The sequence below is a fragment of the Cololabis saira genome, chromosome 14 (assembly GCF_033807715.1).
Source record: "Cololabis saira isolate AMF1-May2022 chromosome 14, fColSai1.1, whole genome shotgun sequence".
NCBI classification, from domain to species: domain Eukaryota; kingdom Metazoa; phylum Chordata; class Actinopteri; order Beloniformes; family Belonidae; genus Cololabis; species Cololabis saira.
Window position 1 is genome coordinate 14,097,873 of NC_084600.1, and position 16,177 is coordinate 14,114,049.

The following is a 16,177-nucleotide window of genomic DNA, read 5'->3' on the forward strand; positions in this document are numbered from 1 at the left end:
TGGAGCATCAGGAACAGGAAACAGTCTTTGGAGGTGTCCATGGGATCAAAGGACACTTGTCAAACTTCTCTTAAAACAATAACAAATAGTTTTCAACGCAACTGTGATAAGATTTGAGCTGATAGGTGAGTTTTGCACGCTGCATGCAGTCTGCAGCTCCTCATCCTGCATCATCGGCACCATCCCACAGTCATGTACCTTACAACTCAATTACATGTTAGTTTTCGAGCGAGAGAATAAGGGGGGGGGGGTTGGTTGGTTGGTTGCATCCCTGGGCAGATTAATCATGCATGCCTGCTCTCTTGGCCACCGGCTTGTTGGCCGCCTCCCCGCCTCCGCTAACAGCCATGGGAGCCTCGGGGAGATGGATGCTCTGGACCTGGTGTGTGTGTCTCGCTGCTCGGGAGGACGGTGAGTCTCAGGTCCGCCGCCTTCACACACGTTATCTGCTTATCTTTATATGGGTGTTTGGTTTCTGGGCTGTTTTATTTGTATATGACAGTGCTGAGTGAGTGAGATGGAGATGTCAGTTTCCCTGAGGGAACCTCCCAAAGGGAATAATAAAATCGTCTGAATCTGAATCTGAATCTGAATCTGAATCTGAAAAGATGTTGCTGATGTTGAGGGATTTCAGGGGCCGAGCCGATATTTTATGTGCAAATCTTCACACCGACTTTGTGATCGTCTGGTAATTATAGTGCCTTCTTCAGTGGGAGAGACCGTCGTTACTTAGCTGAACCTCCAGAGCCTGAGTAGATGTTTAGTCGTCGAGGTCGGAGGTGTGAGATGGTTCGTAAAGTTCACCACAGCAAGCTGACCCCCGTCAGGGAGGCTGTGAGCCCCCCCTCTCATTAACGAGAGCTTTTAAGGAGCATCGTTAACGTTAAATCTGCAGTAAAACAGCTCTTAAACACTCTTTAAGGTTTTGAGAACTACGTGGGAACAGGGAGGAACGCGGACAGCGTGTTTCCACCAGAGAAGTGGGCCGTTGTTCCACTCGGCCTGATGGCGTTGGCTCGACCTCAAAGCTGTCAAGTGCAATTAACAACTTATACTCCCCTCCCTCCCTCCCCGCCTGCAGAGGCCCCGGGATGACGGGAGGGGGGGGGGGGGGGTTCATTACCGCGGTAATGAAGGAGGAGGAGGCGGCTGCTGCAGACGAGTTCAAAACAGAACAACCTCAGTAAGATAAGAGGAGATAATTACTCCTCTAGAAGTGTGTGATGGGTGTGTGTTGCCCCCCCCCCCGATCAGCTGCCGTCAGCGTGACCATGGGGGAGTCCAGCCTGGAGGTGGTCCGGGGGGACGTGGTCGTCCTGCCCTGCTCCTTCCTCACCGCCACCGGCCCGTCCAGGCTCAACGTCATCTGGACCCTGGCGCCGTCCTCCAGCCCGGAGAGCCCGGTCCAGGTACGGCGGCCCGAACACACCTGGGGGCGTTTCAGCCGCAGGGCTGGGTGTCCATGCAAGTGTCAAGAATCGATTCAGAATTGATTATCAAGATTTGATCCGGTTCAATTCCGATATTGATTTGGGTTAGTGTTATTAAAACTGTCGTTTGAGCTTTTGCCTGAATTATTTGACTTGCAACATATGAATACTAGTATTATATTAAAGATTCAACAGCAAATATTGGCAGCTAATGATGCTGTAAGGACCAATCAGCTCCCAGAATGCTGATAGAACTGCTTTCAGAAACATCATGCGGCAGAATTATCAAACAGAACCAGGGCAGCTAATGGTGCCGTATGAAATCGCTTTTATTTTATCAATTTTTCGGCTTTTTCAGTTTTTAATTTTTGAGAATTTGGTTTTTAGCATTTTAGGCAAATGTAACAACAAGTTATAAAGTAAACCCAGTATATAAAGTAATGAAATACAGACAATTTATGCAATTATAACTGAAAACTTTAATTTTTACATACATTTAAACATATATAAAGGCAAATACATGGCACAAGTTTTTCTCGTGTCCTTTTTTCCTTTTTGGGTATAAACATAAAAATACCCAAAGTTGTAATGATGAAAAAAAATCGATCTTTAGACATACGAATCGATGTTTAGGAATTAATATCGAATCGATTTAGAATTGGAAAATCGATTTATTTCAACTGCGTTGATGAGGATGTTTCTCTGACTACGTCCCCCCCCAGGTGATCGTGTATGACCACGGCCAGGTGATCGAGGACCCCTCCCTCGCTGGCAGGGTGGGGTTCACAGGTACCACCGCCATCAGATACACCACTGCAGCTCTTAGTGTTGGAAGCTCTTCCCCTCCAAGGTAACGTGTCTCCCCCTGCAGGTCTTCCTGCCAGGGCGGACATCATGCTGAACGACACCCGCGTCTCGGACGCCGGCGTCTACCGCTGCATGGTGAACAACCCGCCGGAGCCGGCGGACCCCGGCATCGGAGAGCTGCTGCTCAGCGTGCTGGGTGGGTGGGCCGCATGCAGCACTGATACCACCGACACGCAGCAATCACCTCTTATACTCTTATATACCTCCTATATTCTTATATACCTCCTATATTCTTATATACCTCTTATATTCTTCTATACTTCTTATATTCTTCTATACTTCTTATATTCTTCTATACTTCTTATATTCTTCTATACTTCTTATATACTTCTTCTTATAAACCTCTTATATACCTCTTATATTCTTATATACCTCTTATATTCTTATATACTTCTTATATACCTCTTATATTCTTCTATACTTCTTATATTCTTATATATACGACTTATATTCTTATATACTTCTTCTTATATACCTCTTATGCTTATTACTAAGTAAATTGGAAGTTCAGCCGCTGTGCCATGTCTTTATCTTCCCATATACCTCTTATATACTTCTTCTTATATACCTCTTATATTCTTATATACCTCTTATATTCGTCTATACCTCTTATATTCGTATATACTTCTTATATTCGTAAATACCTCTTATATTCATATATACTTCTTATATTCTTATATACCTCTGATATTCTTATATACTTCTTATATTATATACTTTTTATATTCTTATATACCTCTTATATTCTTATATTCTTATATACTTCTTATATTCTTATATACTTTTATACCTCTCATATTCTTATATACTTCTTATATTTTTATATACCTCTTATATTCTTATATACTTCTTATAGTGAGTTTTGCGTAGTTTTATTCCTTAAAGCACTTATATAGCGCTATATAAATAAACTTTAAGTGCCGCCAGCAGACGATGAACAGAGACGGGAGGGATGCTTCACCGTCAGAGTTCAAACTGATGTAGTAAAACCTTAAAAGAGCAGTTTTATTAATAAATGTCAATAGATAAATATATTAAAGAGTCAATAGATAAATGAATACAAGAGTGAAGAGGACACGACCTTGAACTCCAGCCTCGCGTGACCTTGAACGCGACGAGGCAGGTTTAGACGATTAAAGGATTAATGAACTCAAATAAAAGACTAAAGTCATTTACTGCGGTTCATAATTAAGTGAAAAGGATATCCAGGCTTTATCTCATAATTATAACTTTGTCACGATGGCGAGACAAGATCTTCTAATTGCTTTGTGTAAAACAGATTTGGGAGGGTTGTTAAGATTTTGTGGCGTCGTCTGTAATTACGCCGACGCGGGTGCAGGCAAGGTTATCGGCTCGGTGCACTTTATCTCATCGTAGAAGCTCGACGTTGTCTCAACATTTACCGTCGCAGGGACAGAAAAGCAGGATTGAGAGGAGCTGAAGTATCTGAATCAGGGGGAGGAACCGCCCAGAGCTGCTGGTCCAGCCGGCTCTGCGGGGGACAGATCCTCCCAGGCGGTCCAGAGATCTGAAAAGTGTTTTTTATTTTTTTACAGACAAAAAAAACCAGTACAAAACAACAAAACCAATGTTTGTGACCGTGTATGTGGGTGTGCATGTGTGTGGTGTGTATCAGTATGATGGTTTTCTAGAATGATGGTTATTTTAGGAGAGAGAAAGCAGCCAAAAAAAAGGAAATAAATAAAATAAAAAAATAATATATAATAATAACTAATAAATAAAGTAAAAGAAGGGTGCAATCATTCAATGAAATAAGTAATGTAAAGTATAATAATAGATATCTATCGTCATCAATATCACGATCCTCTTTGAACATACAAAGTAGTAACAATGGTGATCTATAAAAAAATGCAGAAAAGAAAAGGAAAATAAGTAAGAATAATTATGATAATGATATGATTGATTAATAATCAATTATTAATAATATAATAATAACACTAATGACAGAAGTAATAACAGTAATATTCTAACAATTGTAATAATCACAATTTCACTTGTCATAGCAATAATAACAGTAATATTAATATAATTATAATCAATAATAATCTAATAATAATATAGTCTCGCTCATAATAATGCACGCATTTATAATCAATAATAATAATTAGTCAATTAGTTTATATGTAAAGAGAGCCGGGAGAGAAAAAGAAAAATTCTCTGAAAAGTGTTAATCTGAACAGCAGCGTGATCTCGGGCCGTGGATTGTGTCTGCAGAGCCGCCTTCGCTGCCCGTGTGCCAGTGGGACGGAGACATCGAGCTGGGAGGAAGTGTCCAGCTGTCCTGCTCGGTGGCCGAGGGCGTCCCCACCCCGGACGTCCGCTGGGAGAGAGTGAATCCGGGGGACGAACCCGTCCCCGTCGACGTGGAGGGTCGGTGCTCAACTCCTGTTTCTGTCTCTCCTGTTTCTGTCTCCGTTCAGAGGCACAGATCTCCAGATGCTCCAGATCTTAGTTCTGCAAGTGTTGAGCGGAGCTCTGAACTGTCTAACGATGAGAACAGAGAGAAGTCGGTTTGTTTTGGCGCCCCAAAGCCGAACCGCAGCTCTGACGGGTCACGACCTTTAAAGCGACTCCGAGGACGTCGCTGCTTTAGTCTGGAACCGTCATTCACCCTTAATGCCGTTAATTTGATCCGTTCAACAGTCAGTACGTTTACATGCACCAATAGAACAATCACCTAAAATGCAGGAATAGGGCTTGGTCACCAAGGTGCATTCTGGGACGCAGCGACCATGTTGGCAGCTTCGTGAGTGTAAACAAACAGCAGTGTGGCAGCACCAAGTGAACAGACGGAACGCAAAAAAAAAGTTAAAATGCCGGAAAGGAACTGGAATTTACCGGGATACCTTAAACAAGGAACCCAGGGACCGGTATATGGAGAAAATAATGATTATTAACATTTGTATCCATATGAAATCCCTACTAAAGAGTGGAGCCACGGCGAGGACTTACTGCCGCAGTTCTGCACAACCAACGTCTTTGGCTACCTTGTTTGTGTTGTGAGCGCCTACACTTCGGAGCAGTTCCGTTGTTATAAATCGTTGGAGTCTCATGTGCAGTTCACTAATGTACGGGTGCAGCAGCTTCAGATCATAAAGCCGGCAAACAGTGGGAACAGGTTAAACCATTAGCGATCTTTTCCCCACGTCTGTTATGTGTGGAGCTGCTGCAGCCACAACACAGCAACGAGTTACCAAGGTTTACAGAATAACGGAAAGTAACGATTACAAGTAAGACACAACGAAGAGGGAGCACGTCTGTACACAGTGTGCAGTGGTCGGAAGAGCAGCTAAGGTAGCTTCCAACATGGCGGCTCCGCCAAGTGATGACGTCAAGACGACCAAACCCTATAAGATTTTCAGTATATTAACAATGACTTTTTCTAATTAAGGGACCATTTTCCTTTTTTTCTCTTTTGTATTTTTAAGCAGAACAAAAGTTTTAATTTTATTTGAAGAAATAGTTGTTTACTTTTAAGAAGTGAAAGTAACCTTGGTCTCTTGGGACAACTGCATGTTGCTTCACAGGACTATGTCATACATCAACATTCAGTATAGTTTACATGCACTAACAGAAAGTCGAATTGTTGCCTTAATCCGACCCATATCAGAGTTTGCACCTTAGTCGGGCTGTAGTCGGACTGAACTGAAGCTCTTGAGATCGAACTTCTAGTGCCAGATAATGCTCCTAATCCTTGTTATTCTGCATCACAACAACACGGTAACAGAAGAAAAACCTGCAACATGATCAGCTTAGTATGTATGACATTTACAGAGCTGCTGCATCGTTATTGTCCATATTTTGTTGTCCTCCTTCGCGCTTGTTTACTAATTGTACCGGAAGAACGCAAAAGTGCATGTGGCGCCACCTAGTGGCGCCACCTAGTAGTCCTAGAAGTCAAACACAACTCACTCAATAATCGCTTGTCTTCTCGTTCATGTTTACTTGGATTTATCTGAAACTCTAGCTGAATGCACAACTGGATTGTTGCCAGTAGCTCGATTTAGATGTGCATGTAACCGGACTGAGTGGGATTAACACTGCGATCGAGCGTTTTGCAGTTTGGGGGCTTAAAAAAACAGGATTCGACTCGTTTTTCCCTAAAAACAATCCAACGTGAAGCGTCATCAGAAGAGTTCAAGAGAGATGTTCGTTGAAGAAACTCTCATTTCTCTTTACCAACAAACATCTGTGTTTTTTCATCTTTCTTATTTTTTCATTTCAATTTTTGTGGCAAACAAACGGTTAGGTTTCTTTTCATTTTCGCAGCTTTGTTTCCAATTTTCCATAACCACGTGTACGATATATATCTGTATGAGAAGATTATATATGTACACGTATAATCCACACCGTATTTAAAAAGGTGTCAAACGTTGGAGAGCCATGAAGAAGAGCCTCAGGATCAGAGTGACGGACCTCCATGAACATGGGGCTCCGTTATTAAAATAAAATACAATAAAAAAGAAGCAGCGCAAGCCAAAATCTTTTTTTTTTCAGCTTTCAAAAAGCTGAAAAATGCTGGAGAAGTGTCGAGTCAATAAGAAGAGCCGTTTCAAGTGCCGCTTGTTTGAGCGGAGGACGCATGTATTATTCACGCTGAACACGCTACGTCTCGATAGAAGCTAAAGCTCCTGTCAACGTGACAGACGGAGCTGAAACGTCGCCTCAGATGTGCAACACAAACTTCACACTATTGATAACAAAATCAAAGGTACCTATTTGTGTTTTCAGGGGAAAAGTTAACTTTTGTGCCGTTAAAGGATAATAAAATGTCATATTTATGCAGCAGTTTTCACAATGTAAGTCAGGACTCCAGTCCTCGAGGGCCGGTGTCGTGCATGTTTTAGATGTGTCCCTTTCTTAGCACGCCGTGATACAAGGAGCTGTGTCATCAACAGAACTATCCACACTTTGATGACAAGCTGGTGACGATGATTAATTAGAATCAGGTGTGTTAAAGCAGTGAAACATCTAAAACATGCAGGACAGCGGCCTGTGATGTAAGTAGTACTTGTGTATGAATGAGTTTCAGCCTTTTCTCTAACGTTGACTCCTTTTATAGGTGAGTTAAAGTGTGTGATTGACAGGGACGTGTCCCTCCTCCCTCAGGGGAGGCGTCAGGCTCCGTCCAGATGGTCAACGTGTCCTCTCAGACGGCCGGCCTGTACCGCTGCTCCGCCTCCAACGTCCTGGGAACCGAGAACTGCTACGTCAACCTGGCCGTTTACAGAAGTGAGTGTTTGTCCGCTCCTGGCGGTTTCTCCTCTCAGCTGAGAGCCTCGCGAGGAGCTCAGCTCGGTTCTGTGTGGGGAAACCTCGGCCGGGGTTTCTGCAGGGGCGTATTAGATTAATGTCAACTGAGTTCAGATGGTCGTTTGTACCGGTGTTGGATCTGTGGTGGACAGGATCTGTCCGGAGAGTGGCCTCACCTGGATGGATGGAGAACAGGGGATGGAGGGATGGATGGATGGATGGATGGATGGATAGATGGATGAATGAATGAATGAATGAATGAATGAATGAATGAATGAATGGATGGGTGGGTGTGTGGGTGGATGGATGAATGAATGAATGGGTGGGTGGATGGATGGATGAATGAATGAATGAATGGGTGGGTGGATGGATGAATGAATGAATGAATGGATGGGTTGGATGGATGAATGAATGAATGAATGAATGAATGGGTGGGTGGATGGATGGATGAATGAATTAATGAATGAATGAATGAATGAATGGGTGGGTGGATGGATGGATGGATGAATGAATGAATGAATGGGTGGGTGGATGGATGGATGAATGAATGAATGGGTGGGTGGATGGATGGATGAATGAATGAATGGGTGGGTGGGTGGATGGATGAATTAATGAATGAATGGTTGGTTGGATGGATGAATGAATGGGTGGGTGGATGGACGGATGAATGAATGAATGAATGAATGGATGGGTGGGTGGATGGATGAATGGATGGATGAATGAATGGGTGGGTGGATGGATGGATGGATGAATGAATGAATGAATGAATGGATGGATGGATGGATGGATGAATGAATGAATGAATGAATGAATGAATGGGTGGGTGGGTGGGTGGGTGGATGGACAGATTATGGATGGATGAATGAATGAATGGATGGATGGATGGATGTATGCGTGGATGGATGGATGGATGATAGATGGATGATAGATGGATGGATAGATGGATGATAGATGGATGATAGATGGATGGATGGATGGATGGACAGATTATGGATGAATGGATGGATGGATGGGTGGATAGATGGATAGATAAATGGATGGATGTGTGGGTGGGTGGATATATGCATGAATGGATGGATAGATGAAAGGATGGAGTAACCCCCGGGGGAATGTGTGTCTCTCTGCAGCCCCGGACGGCCCCTCCGGCGTACTGCCCAGCGTGTTGCTGACGTTGACCATGATCCTGGTGCTGCTGGCGCTGGTGGTGCTGGTGCTGTGGCTGCACCGGACCGGCCCGGACGGGCGGTGGAGCGACAGGAAAGGAGAGGACGAGGAGTGTTACAACGAGATCCGGTACACGGCGTATGTGATGAAGCGCTCCTTCGTCTGATTTACCACCATCATGTTTCACAAACAAACTCTCAGCCTGGAATCACGTCAAGTTCACGTTAGATCCATCTAGAAAAGTGAAACTAAGCCGTTACTCGTCACAGCAACTTGTTTTGAAATAAATGTAAATTTTTTGTCAAAGTTATGTTGTCGTATGTACAAAAAAACTAACAATCCCGAGTGCTGCTGTCAGACGGGCTGAACCAGACTGTGTGAGCAGAACTGGGCCAACTCCTGGGACCTCGCTCTGGGGCGCTCTGGGGCCCGTGTTTCCCGCTAGAATAAAGTAGGCGTGGCAGCCGTCTGGAACACTCCCACCTCAGGCACATGTTAGGCAACATGGCCAACTGTGATGTTAGCTACTGTTCCTTTATCAACTCCGTCCAAACATTCTTACTTTAAGTGTTAATGACAGAATGACATCTGAAACAAGTGCCGTCTTCTTTTCTTTTTCTGGAGCTACCTGGATGCTAATAGCTAACAATTTTCTTCTCGACAATGAGTGAAACTGATCACTATGTATTTATTAAAATGAAATGTCTCCACCAACAGGAGTTCTGGGTAAATCTGGGGGACAGGAACCTACAGGGCCGGCGTGTTTCCACCACACTGTAGCACCACAGGAACCTTTGACTGAAAAATAGCGCCACCGACCACCAGGTGGCGGGATTGTGCATTTTTTTTGCAGTTCACAAACAGCCAGCAGAAAAATGAAAAGAAACACGTAAACAATGGATGCTACTTATGTAGCGTTTGGGATTAAAAGAACCCACCCGCCGGACCTCTATAGTGGTGTAATTGTAAAAATGTATTGTATTAACTGGATACCAGACCGGAAAATGGCCGCCGTTCATTTCAATGGAAGTTGCTCGCCTGGCGCATACGCCGAAAAAAGTTCCTGACTTCCAGGTTTACTTCCGTGTTATGGGGCCCATAGAGCATGCGCAGTTGAGTCACCTCCCATGATGCTCTGGGGCCTCCCATCATGCCCCGGGGCAACATCCATGGCACGGACACGGCCGTGACGTCACGCCCAGAAAGAGACTTTTCTATGACTTTTCTGGCCGTTAGAAAACATTTTTGACGGATATTAAAAAATAAAAATATAGAATACAAAGATTAGTAATTGCCGGTGATTACAGCTGGAGGTTCCTGTGAACAGTTTTAGAGGCTTCTCTTTTACTATTGGGGTCTATGGGAAAAAATGCTTTTTGGGCCAATGGGATTTTTTGGTGCAGTACCGCGGCTGGCCACTGGAAAAAATCGGCGTGCCTGCTGAATGTGAGACCGGGGGCCTGGCCCCCTCCCCGAAGGCCACGCTACTGGGCCGTTCCTGGCAATGGAAACGTGCAAACCTGGAACTCCCGCTGGTGGAAACGCCTCATGCTGCTTTTGTTGCTTTGTTTGGTTGCTTCAACACTGATGAAAAAATACCATTAAGACTAAAAAAGTGGGAGAAAAAAAAGACACGGCAATTGCTTAGCAAACAAAGACAAAAACTTTTAATTTAAATAGGATGGGGGGGAGAAAAAAAATAAAAATAAAAAAAATACATAAAAAACTGTACAGAACATAGACTTAAATAAACCTCCCTCCCCCAAAACACTTAAAAAAATTATGACAATAAAGTAGGATGGTGTATGATATAACTTGTGCAAAAGAAGTATTAATGGATTCTTCCCAAACTGCACGGTTCGGCGTGAAGAATGCCTCCACTCAACTTTCCCCTTCCACGGGTAAATCCAGGACCCCTTCCCTCAACCACAGCATAGTGTCTTTGATGGAAAAGAAAGAAAAAAAAATCCAATAATAAAATATATTTATATCTTAAATATATATTTATATAGCAAACATGCTGTACATAGTTTTAGAGATTGAAAAATCCCTTTGTTGACCCCCGGGTCTGTCTGTAAGCTTGTGCTTTCCCGACTCAGCAAAAGAAAGAAGAAGGAGGGGAAGGCTGTTAAAACTCCCCGTTGTTTTGGGAAAAAAAAGAATAGAGCAAAAGGAAAAACAGAAAAAAGAGCTGATCAATAAGTCTCTGTTTTTCCTGAGTTGGGAGAGTTGAGGGATGCCGACACACTTTTCACCTTTTGGAGCTTCTTCACAGTTGACCGATGGAAACGCCGCCGGCGTCAAGTTTCTTTAGTTTTGCTTATATGTGAGGATTTTAATGTGGGGTCGACTGCAGCAGTGTGATTTCACAAGGATGTGGTTTTAACAGCATGCAGAAAATGTTCAAAAAAGAGGGGGGGTCAACTTTTATTACACCAATGTGACCAAATATTCAACCTGCAATAAAACTGTGACACTTGTCTTTTTATTTTATGCCCCTTTTTCAGTTTTCTCCCTTTGAAAAAGAAAAAAAAAAAAAAAGTCTTCGGAGGAGTCACTTGGTGAATCGCCTCTGATGATTATCGTTATGACACGTGGGGGGCAAAGCCGTGAGAACGTGAAAAAAAACATTTGAGGCAGAGATCGTGGTGAGGTTGATGCTTTTTCTTTTTTCTTTGTTTCATGTTGGGATAAAACCCCCGGAAACCGTTAGGATCTGCTCCTCACAGTGGTCAGAGTGCAACTTAAAGTGGGTGAAAAGCAACTTAAAGTGACGTCTCGGGAACACTTCCAGTTACATCACAAGCTTAAAGAAAATACGACAGCCGCTGGAGAGAATACAAATGTGATGAAAAAAAACAGGGGAGGGGGTTGGGGGGGGGTACAGTTGACAGAAGGCAGATTTCCACTTCAACATATCAGCACACCATACAGACGAACCCCGTTACAGATATCTGTAAGACAATATCAACCAAATAAATATTCCACCTTTGCTCTCAGTATTTACTCAGCTTTGTTTGTTTCCAACTAAAACGCTGGAGCCAACGGTTGTGGAGACAGCAGTAGTAGGTATAGTAGTAGTAGCAGGGGATGCAGAAGCAGTAGTATAGTAAAGGGGGGGGGGCAGGAAAACGCAGCTCCCCACCCGAGGCAGCCGAGCGAGCGCCAGCTAACTGGATCTGAACGGGGAGGGTGTTATCAATCGCCAATCCAAGGAAAACAAACTCAGTGCATCTTAAAACACCGAGCGACTCGAGATTCTTCAAGTAAAAATAAAAAAAGAAAGACATTCCAACCACCGAGCAGAAGGCGTCGCTCCTCCAAGGCTCCCGGGTTCGGAGGTTTGTGATCAACACAACTTTTTCCAGGTTGGAATCGGCGTCTGGCTCCTCGTTGGTGGATCCGGCCTCGTTCCACCTTCCTAGTCGGCGCCGGGTCTCAACGCGGCTCTAAGTACGCTGTAAACGAGCGGTTGAAGCACCACGAGTCGGTTCGAGTGAGGGGGGTTTCTGTTCCCTGAAACCTGCTCCGTGCCAGAACCGCGAGGATGATCGCCGGGCGGCTCTGAGCCAGACGGGGAGCGTTTGTGTGCGATGGAGGGAACGTGAGGCGGCGGTGAAGGTCCAGGTCCAGGTCCAGGTCCAGGTCCGGTGAAAACGGTGCGAGTCAGGGAAACAAAACAAGGCTTCTCTCGGTTTCCACCTCCCTCGCCTGCTCGTACAGGAACACACCGCTGCTTCTGTTGTGTTTTTGTTTTGATTGGTGCTGCGAAGGAAAAACACTGCGGCTGCAGATTTCAAGTGAAAGGCAGTCGGAGACCATCCTCCCTGATCCAGTAGAAAGAAAAAAAACAATCCTCAGCAAAACATCCCTTATAATTGCACCGGGGCCTTTTACGGGCCGTCGCCACGGTAACGGCCAGGAGGGCCGTCCACAGAGACTCGGACTGCCTTCGTCAGGAGGAGAAAGGAAAAGAGAACAAAGTTTAGAGTGTTTATATCACCGACCCTGGTGATGAAACCTGACTTTGGAATAAACGGGTTGGCTGGAACCATTTCACGGGCCGCTGTGCAGCACCGCAGCGTGCGAGCACACGTCGGGTCCGTTTGGCTGTGAGAGAGAGGTGACGGGTCCGAGCCCAGATCCAGCCAGTGTTGCCGGACGCCATCAGACAATTTACAATTAATGGTTCCTTCTGATGAGAGTTGATGGAATGAGGCTGGAATGAGACCGGCTGGAGCGGGCCAGGTCCGGGTCCGGTGTGTGCTTTCACTGAACAACTCGTCACCGGGGGAGACTCAGCGCAGGTGATCAAGTAAAGGCAGCTCTGTGGACTCCTCTCTGGGAGTGGGGGGGTCCCCTGACGACGGCGGGGGGAGGTCCATGGACTGAGTGGCTCCCAGAGGATCCTGCGCTGGATTGGCTTCTGGAAGGGACGCAGGAGGAGTCGGCTGTGAGAGACGAGGAAACACAAACAAAATCATCATCCCAGACAAATCAGACTGCAACACATATTTGACCCTTTGTTAAGCCCCGCCCCCGTTGCTAGGTATGACAAAACTGTCATCTCACATGGTAAAAACAGGGTTTTATGTCACTTTATTTCTAATTAATGTACCAAAGAAAATCAACAGCAACTAGATATGAATAAAAAGGAACACTTCAGGTACTGTGTAGTCGTCGAAAACGAGATCTTTTGATTAGTTGATTGTGCTGATAGCACGGTGGAAGGTCGTCCACGTAGCTTAATCCGAATTTATCGTTGGTTTTGGGATGAAATGTATTCCTGTGGTTCTCCCTGGGTAGCGGGTGTCACTTTTACAACCGCTTAACCATTTTAGGATAAATAAATAAACACTTTATTCATATACTTCTCTTACTTCATATATCATGTGTGGTGTGAGTAGATATATACATAGATATAGAGCAGATACAGTATAGTGTAAATACGTATATTTATATAAATATTTATATGGGCATGTGTACAAATATATAGAAATATTCAACTATGTATGTATGTATGTATGTATGTATGAGTATGTGTGTGAGTATAATTACAGTACCGGTATATAATAATAATAATAATAATAATACTGTTATTTAGCAGTGTGAGTACAGTGTGTGAATATTTATAAATACAGGTTAAATGATTAGTGAATGGGGGTAGGACTAAATAATTTTACACTTCTTCCTACTCCTTTTTTGGCACATGTAAATCAAGATAGCAAGTTCTAAAGGATGAAATTCTTTGTTTTGTTTTCTTAAACTTCTCATGAAGTGTTGTTTTTTTTTTTACATGTACAAAAATGAAATAAATCAAATAAAAAAAAAAAAAAACGTTCGCAGTTGTAGTTATGGGTTGTAGCTGCTGCCGAGCTGACTTTGTTTTGGTAGTACGGATAGGATTTCTGCCAGTTTGGGGATAAAAATACGCTGCACCCTCACAACACTACAAGTGTTCATTTTACTAATACGAAGTTAAAAAAAAATAATCCATGATTTAAATTTTGATACAAGGCAGTGAGAGAGAGAGACTGTTTAGGCCAACCAGATATTCTGACCTGGATGTTTCTGATTGGTCAGTCAGGGACCAATCAGAAGGCCGAGAAAAGGTCAATTACAATCGTTTACTACAGACGTATCCAAGTAAAGCCCCCAACTCTTGGTTACAGTCAACACTACGCTATGAAAGCTGCAGATTCATAAGAGGAACGGTGGAAACTCATCTTCTCTCCAAGTAATGAAAGAGTTTTAACTAACTACATTCGTGCTTTTCACTCAATTCCCAAAACAAACTGTTTACTTGACAACGCTCTCAAACCGAACCCCAGTCTTCTCGTGCATCTGCTGATCAATTTGTTGGGTTTTTCTAAATGTTCCTGGCTGACAGATGGGAGGAAAACAAAGTCTGTCTGGGGAAATCCAGACAAATGCAACGGATCACCTCTGCAGACGACCCGCCGCGTAACGGAGAGATGAATAACGGAACTGCAGTTTGTGTTTTCTTGATGAACCCCGGCTCATGTCTCACCTGTGTGCGGATGGTCTGGACCGGAACCCCGTCCCCCTCCGCGGCCGCCGGCCCGTTGAAGCCCTTCCTCCCTGAAAAGCTCCACTTGCCGAAGTGGCTCTCGTAGTGCAGCGCGCTGCACTGGCCCAGGCCAGCCCGCTGGCCCGCCCGGTGCCCCGAGTTCTCCAGCAGGGTGGCCGGGCAGAAGCGGTCCGGGCCCCCGGGGGGGGCCACGGAGCCGCTGAAGGACAGCTGTGAGCTGGACAGCTGCTGGCCCAGGAGCCCCTGGATGGAAGACGTGCGCTGCAGAGACGTGAGCAGGCCCGCCTCCATCCGGCCCTCGGACTGGCTGAGCAGCGCCAGCGGCAGCGGCTGGGGGTGGTGCGGCCAGCTCTGGGTCGGCCCCACCGGGTTATCTGTGCCTGAAACACGGGAAACCTTCAGTCAGTCATTATTCACCCAGCAAAGGCTGCAGATGAAGTAATCTATGGAGCTAGAACAGTCTCAATAGTCACAAACGTGCAGGACAAGATACAAATATAACCTGGTTTACAAACGGTTGGTGGTCTGTGGACTTTGCTGCATTTGTGTGTGTATGTTGAGACTCCCCTGACTTGCCTTAACCCACAAATGTCTTCTTTTTTAACACAAAATGATCTGCAACCAATCAGATATCTTCCTTTTTTCAACCAATCATCAGAACACACCACACGTGGGGGACAATTTACTCCTAACCAATCACATTAAACCTTTCAAACCACTATATTCATGTGAATTTCAGTCAGTTCAACATGTCTTCCAGCAAGGACAGCGGAGCGATAAGTCAAACATCTAATTGAATATGTTTGGCTGCTTAATCCCCTTGTTTGCTGTTAGAAGTGTTTAGTTATTAATCTCAATTAATCTCGCTTTAATTGTGCAACTCCCGATACAATCCACATATTATTGTAGTTGCGGCTGAAGCGCTGTCAGCTGGGATGGTGCAGGGACTCATGGGATGCATTATTCCTCTGGAGGTTTCCTTTCATTAACTGTGGTAATGTGTGCTTTATACGTGTTTTTTATTTTATATATATATATATATATATATATATATATATATATATATATATATATATATATATATATATATATATATATATATATATATATATATTACATACAGTACAAAAACAAAACAACAAAATCAATGTTTTTCCCCAGATTTCTTCTTATATGTGGGTGTGTACGAGTATGATGGTTTTTTAGATTGATGGTTATTTTAAGAGAGAGACGGCAGCAAAAAATAAATAAATAAATAAGTACAAATAAAAAATTCAATGAATAAATAAGGAAAAAATTATAAATAATAATTTTAAAAAATGGTTAAAAGGGGAGTCAGTATTAACACAGGAAGAAGAGAGAATAAACAGAGAGAGAGAAAAAGGGAAAA

General features: G+C 43.9%; 2 protein-coding genes across 4 annotated transcripts in view; one reads left to right on the plus strand and one right to left on the minus strand.

The window, feature by feature from the left end:
* The first annotated feature begins 256 nt into the window (after positions 1–256).
* On the plus strand, positions 257–11,578 carry zgc:165604 (uncharacterized protein LOC792578 homolog). 2 transcript variants are annotated; one of them, XM_061739791.1, is made up of 7 exons: positions 257–411; positions 1,255–1,409; positions 2,153–2,219; positions 2,302–2,433; positions 4,533–4,688; positions 7,381–7,550; positions 8,699–8,889. In XM_061739791.1, the coding sequence occupies exons 1-7, from the start codon at positions 291–293 to the stop codon at positions 8,738–8,740; spliced, it is 843 nt and encodes a 280-aa protein (XP_061595775.1). In that variant the 5' UTR covers positions 257–290; the 3' UTR covers positions 8,741–8,889. The 2 variants fall into 2 exon arrangements, with proteins under 2 accessions (XP_061595775.1, XP_061595774.1); XM_061739790.1 differs by having other exon boundaries at positions 276–411; positions 7,428–7,550; positions 8,699–11,578.
* LOC133459645 (pecanex-like protein 3) overlaps positions 10,396–16,177 on the minus strand; it is a 32,229-nt gene continuing 26,447 nt past the window's right edge. For both annotated transcript variants that reach the window (XM_061739789.1, XM_061739788.1), the window contains exons 35-36: positions 14,767–15,167; positions 10,396–13,186 (exon numbers count right to left, since the gene is read on the minus strand). In XM_061739789.1, the coding sequence (XP_061595773.1) occupies positions 13,034–13,186; positions 14,767–15,167 (554 nt within the window). In that variant the 3' untranslated portion in view covers positions 10,396–13,033. The remainder of the gene's footprint in view (positions 13,187–14,766; positions 15,168–16,177) is intronic.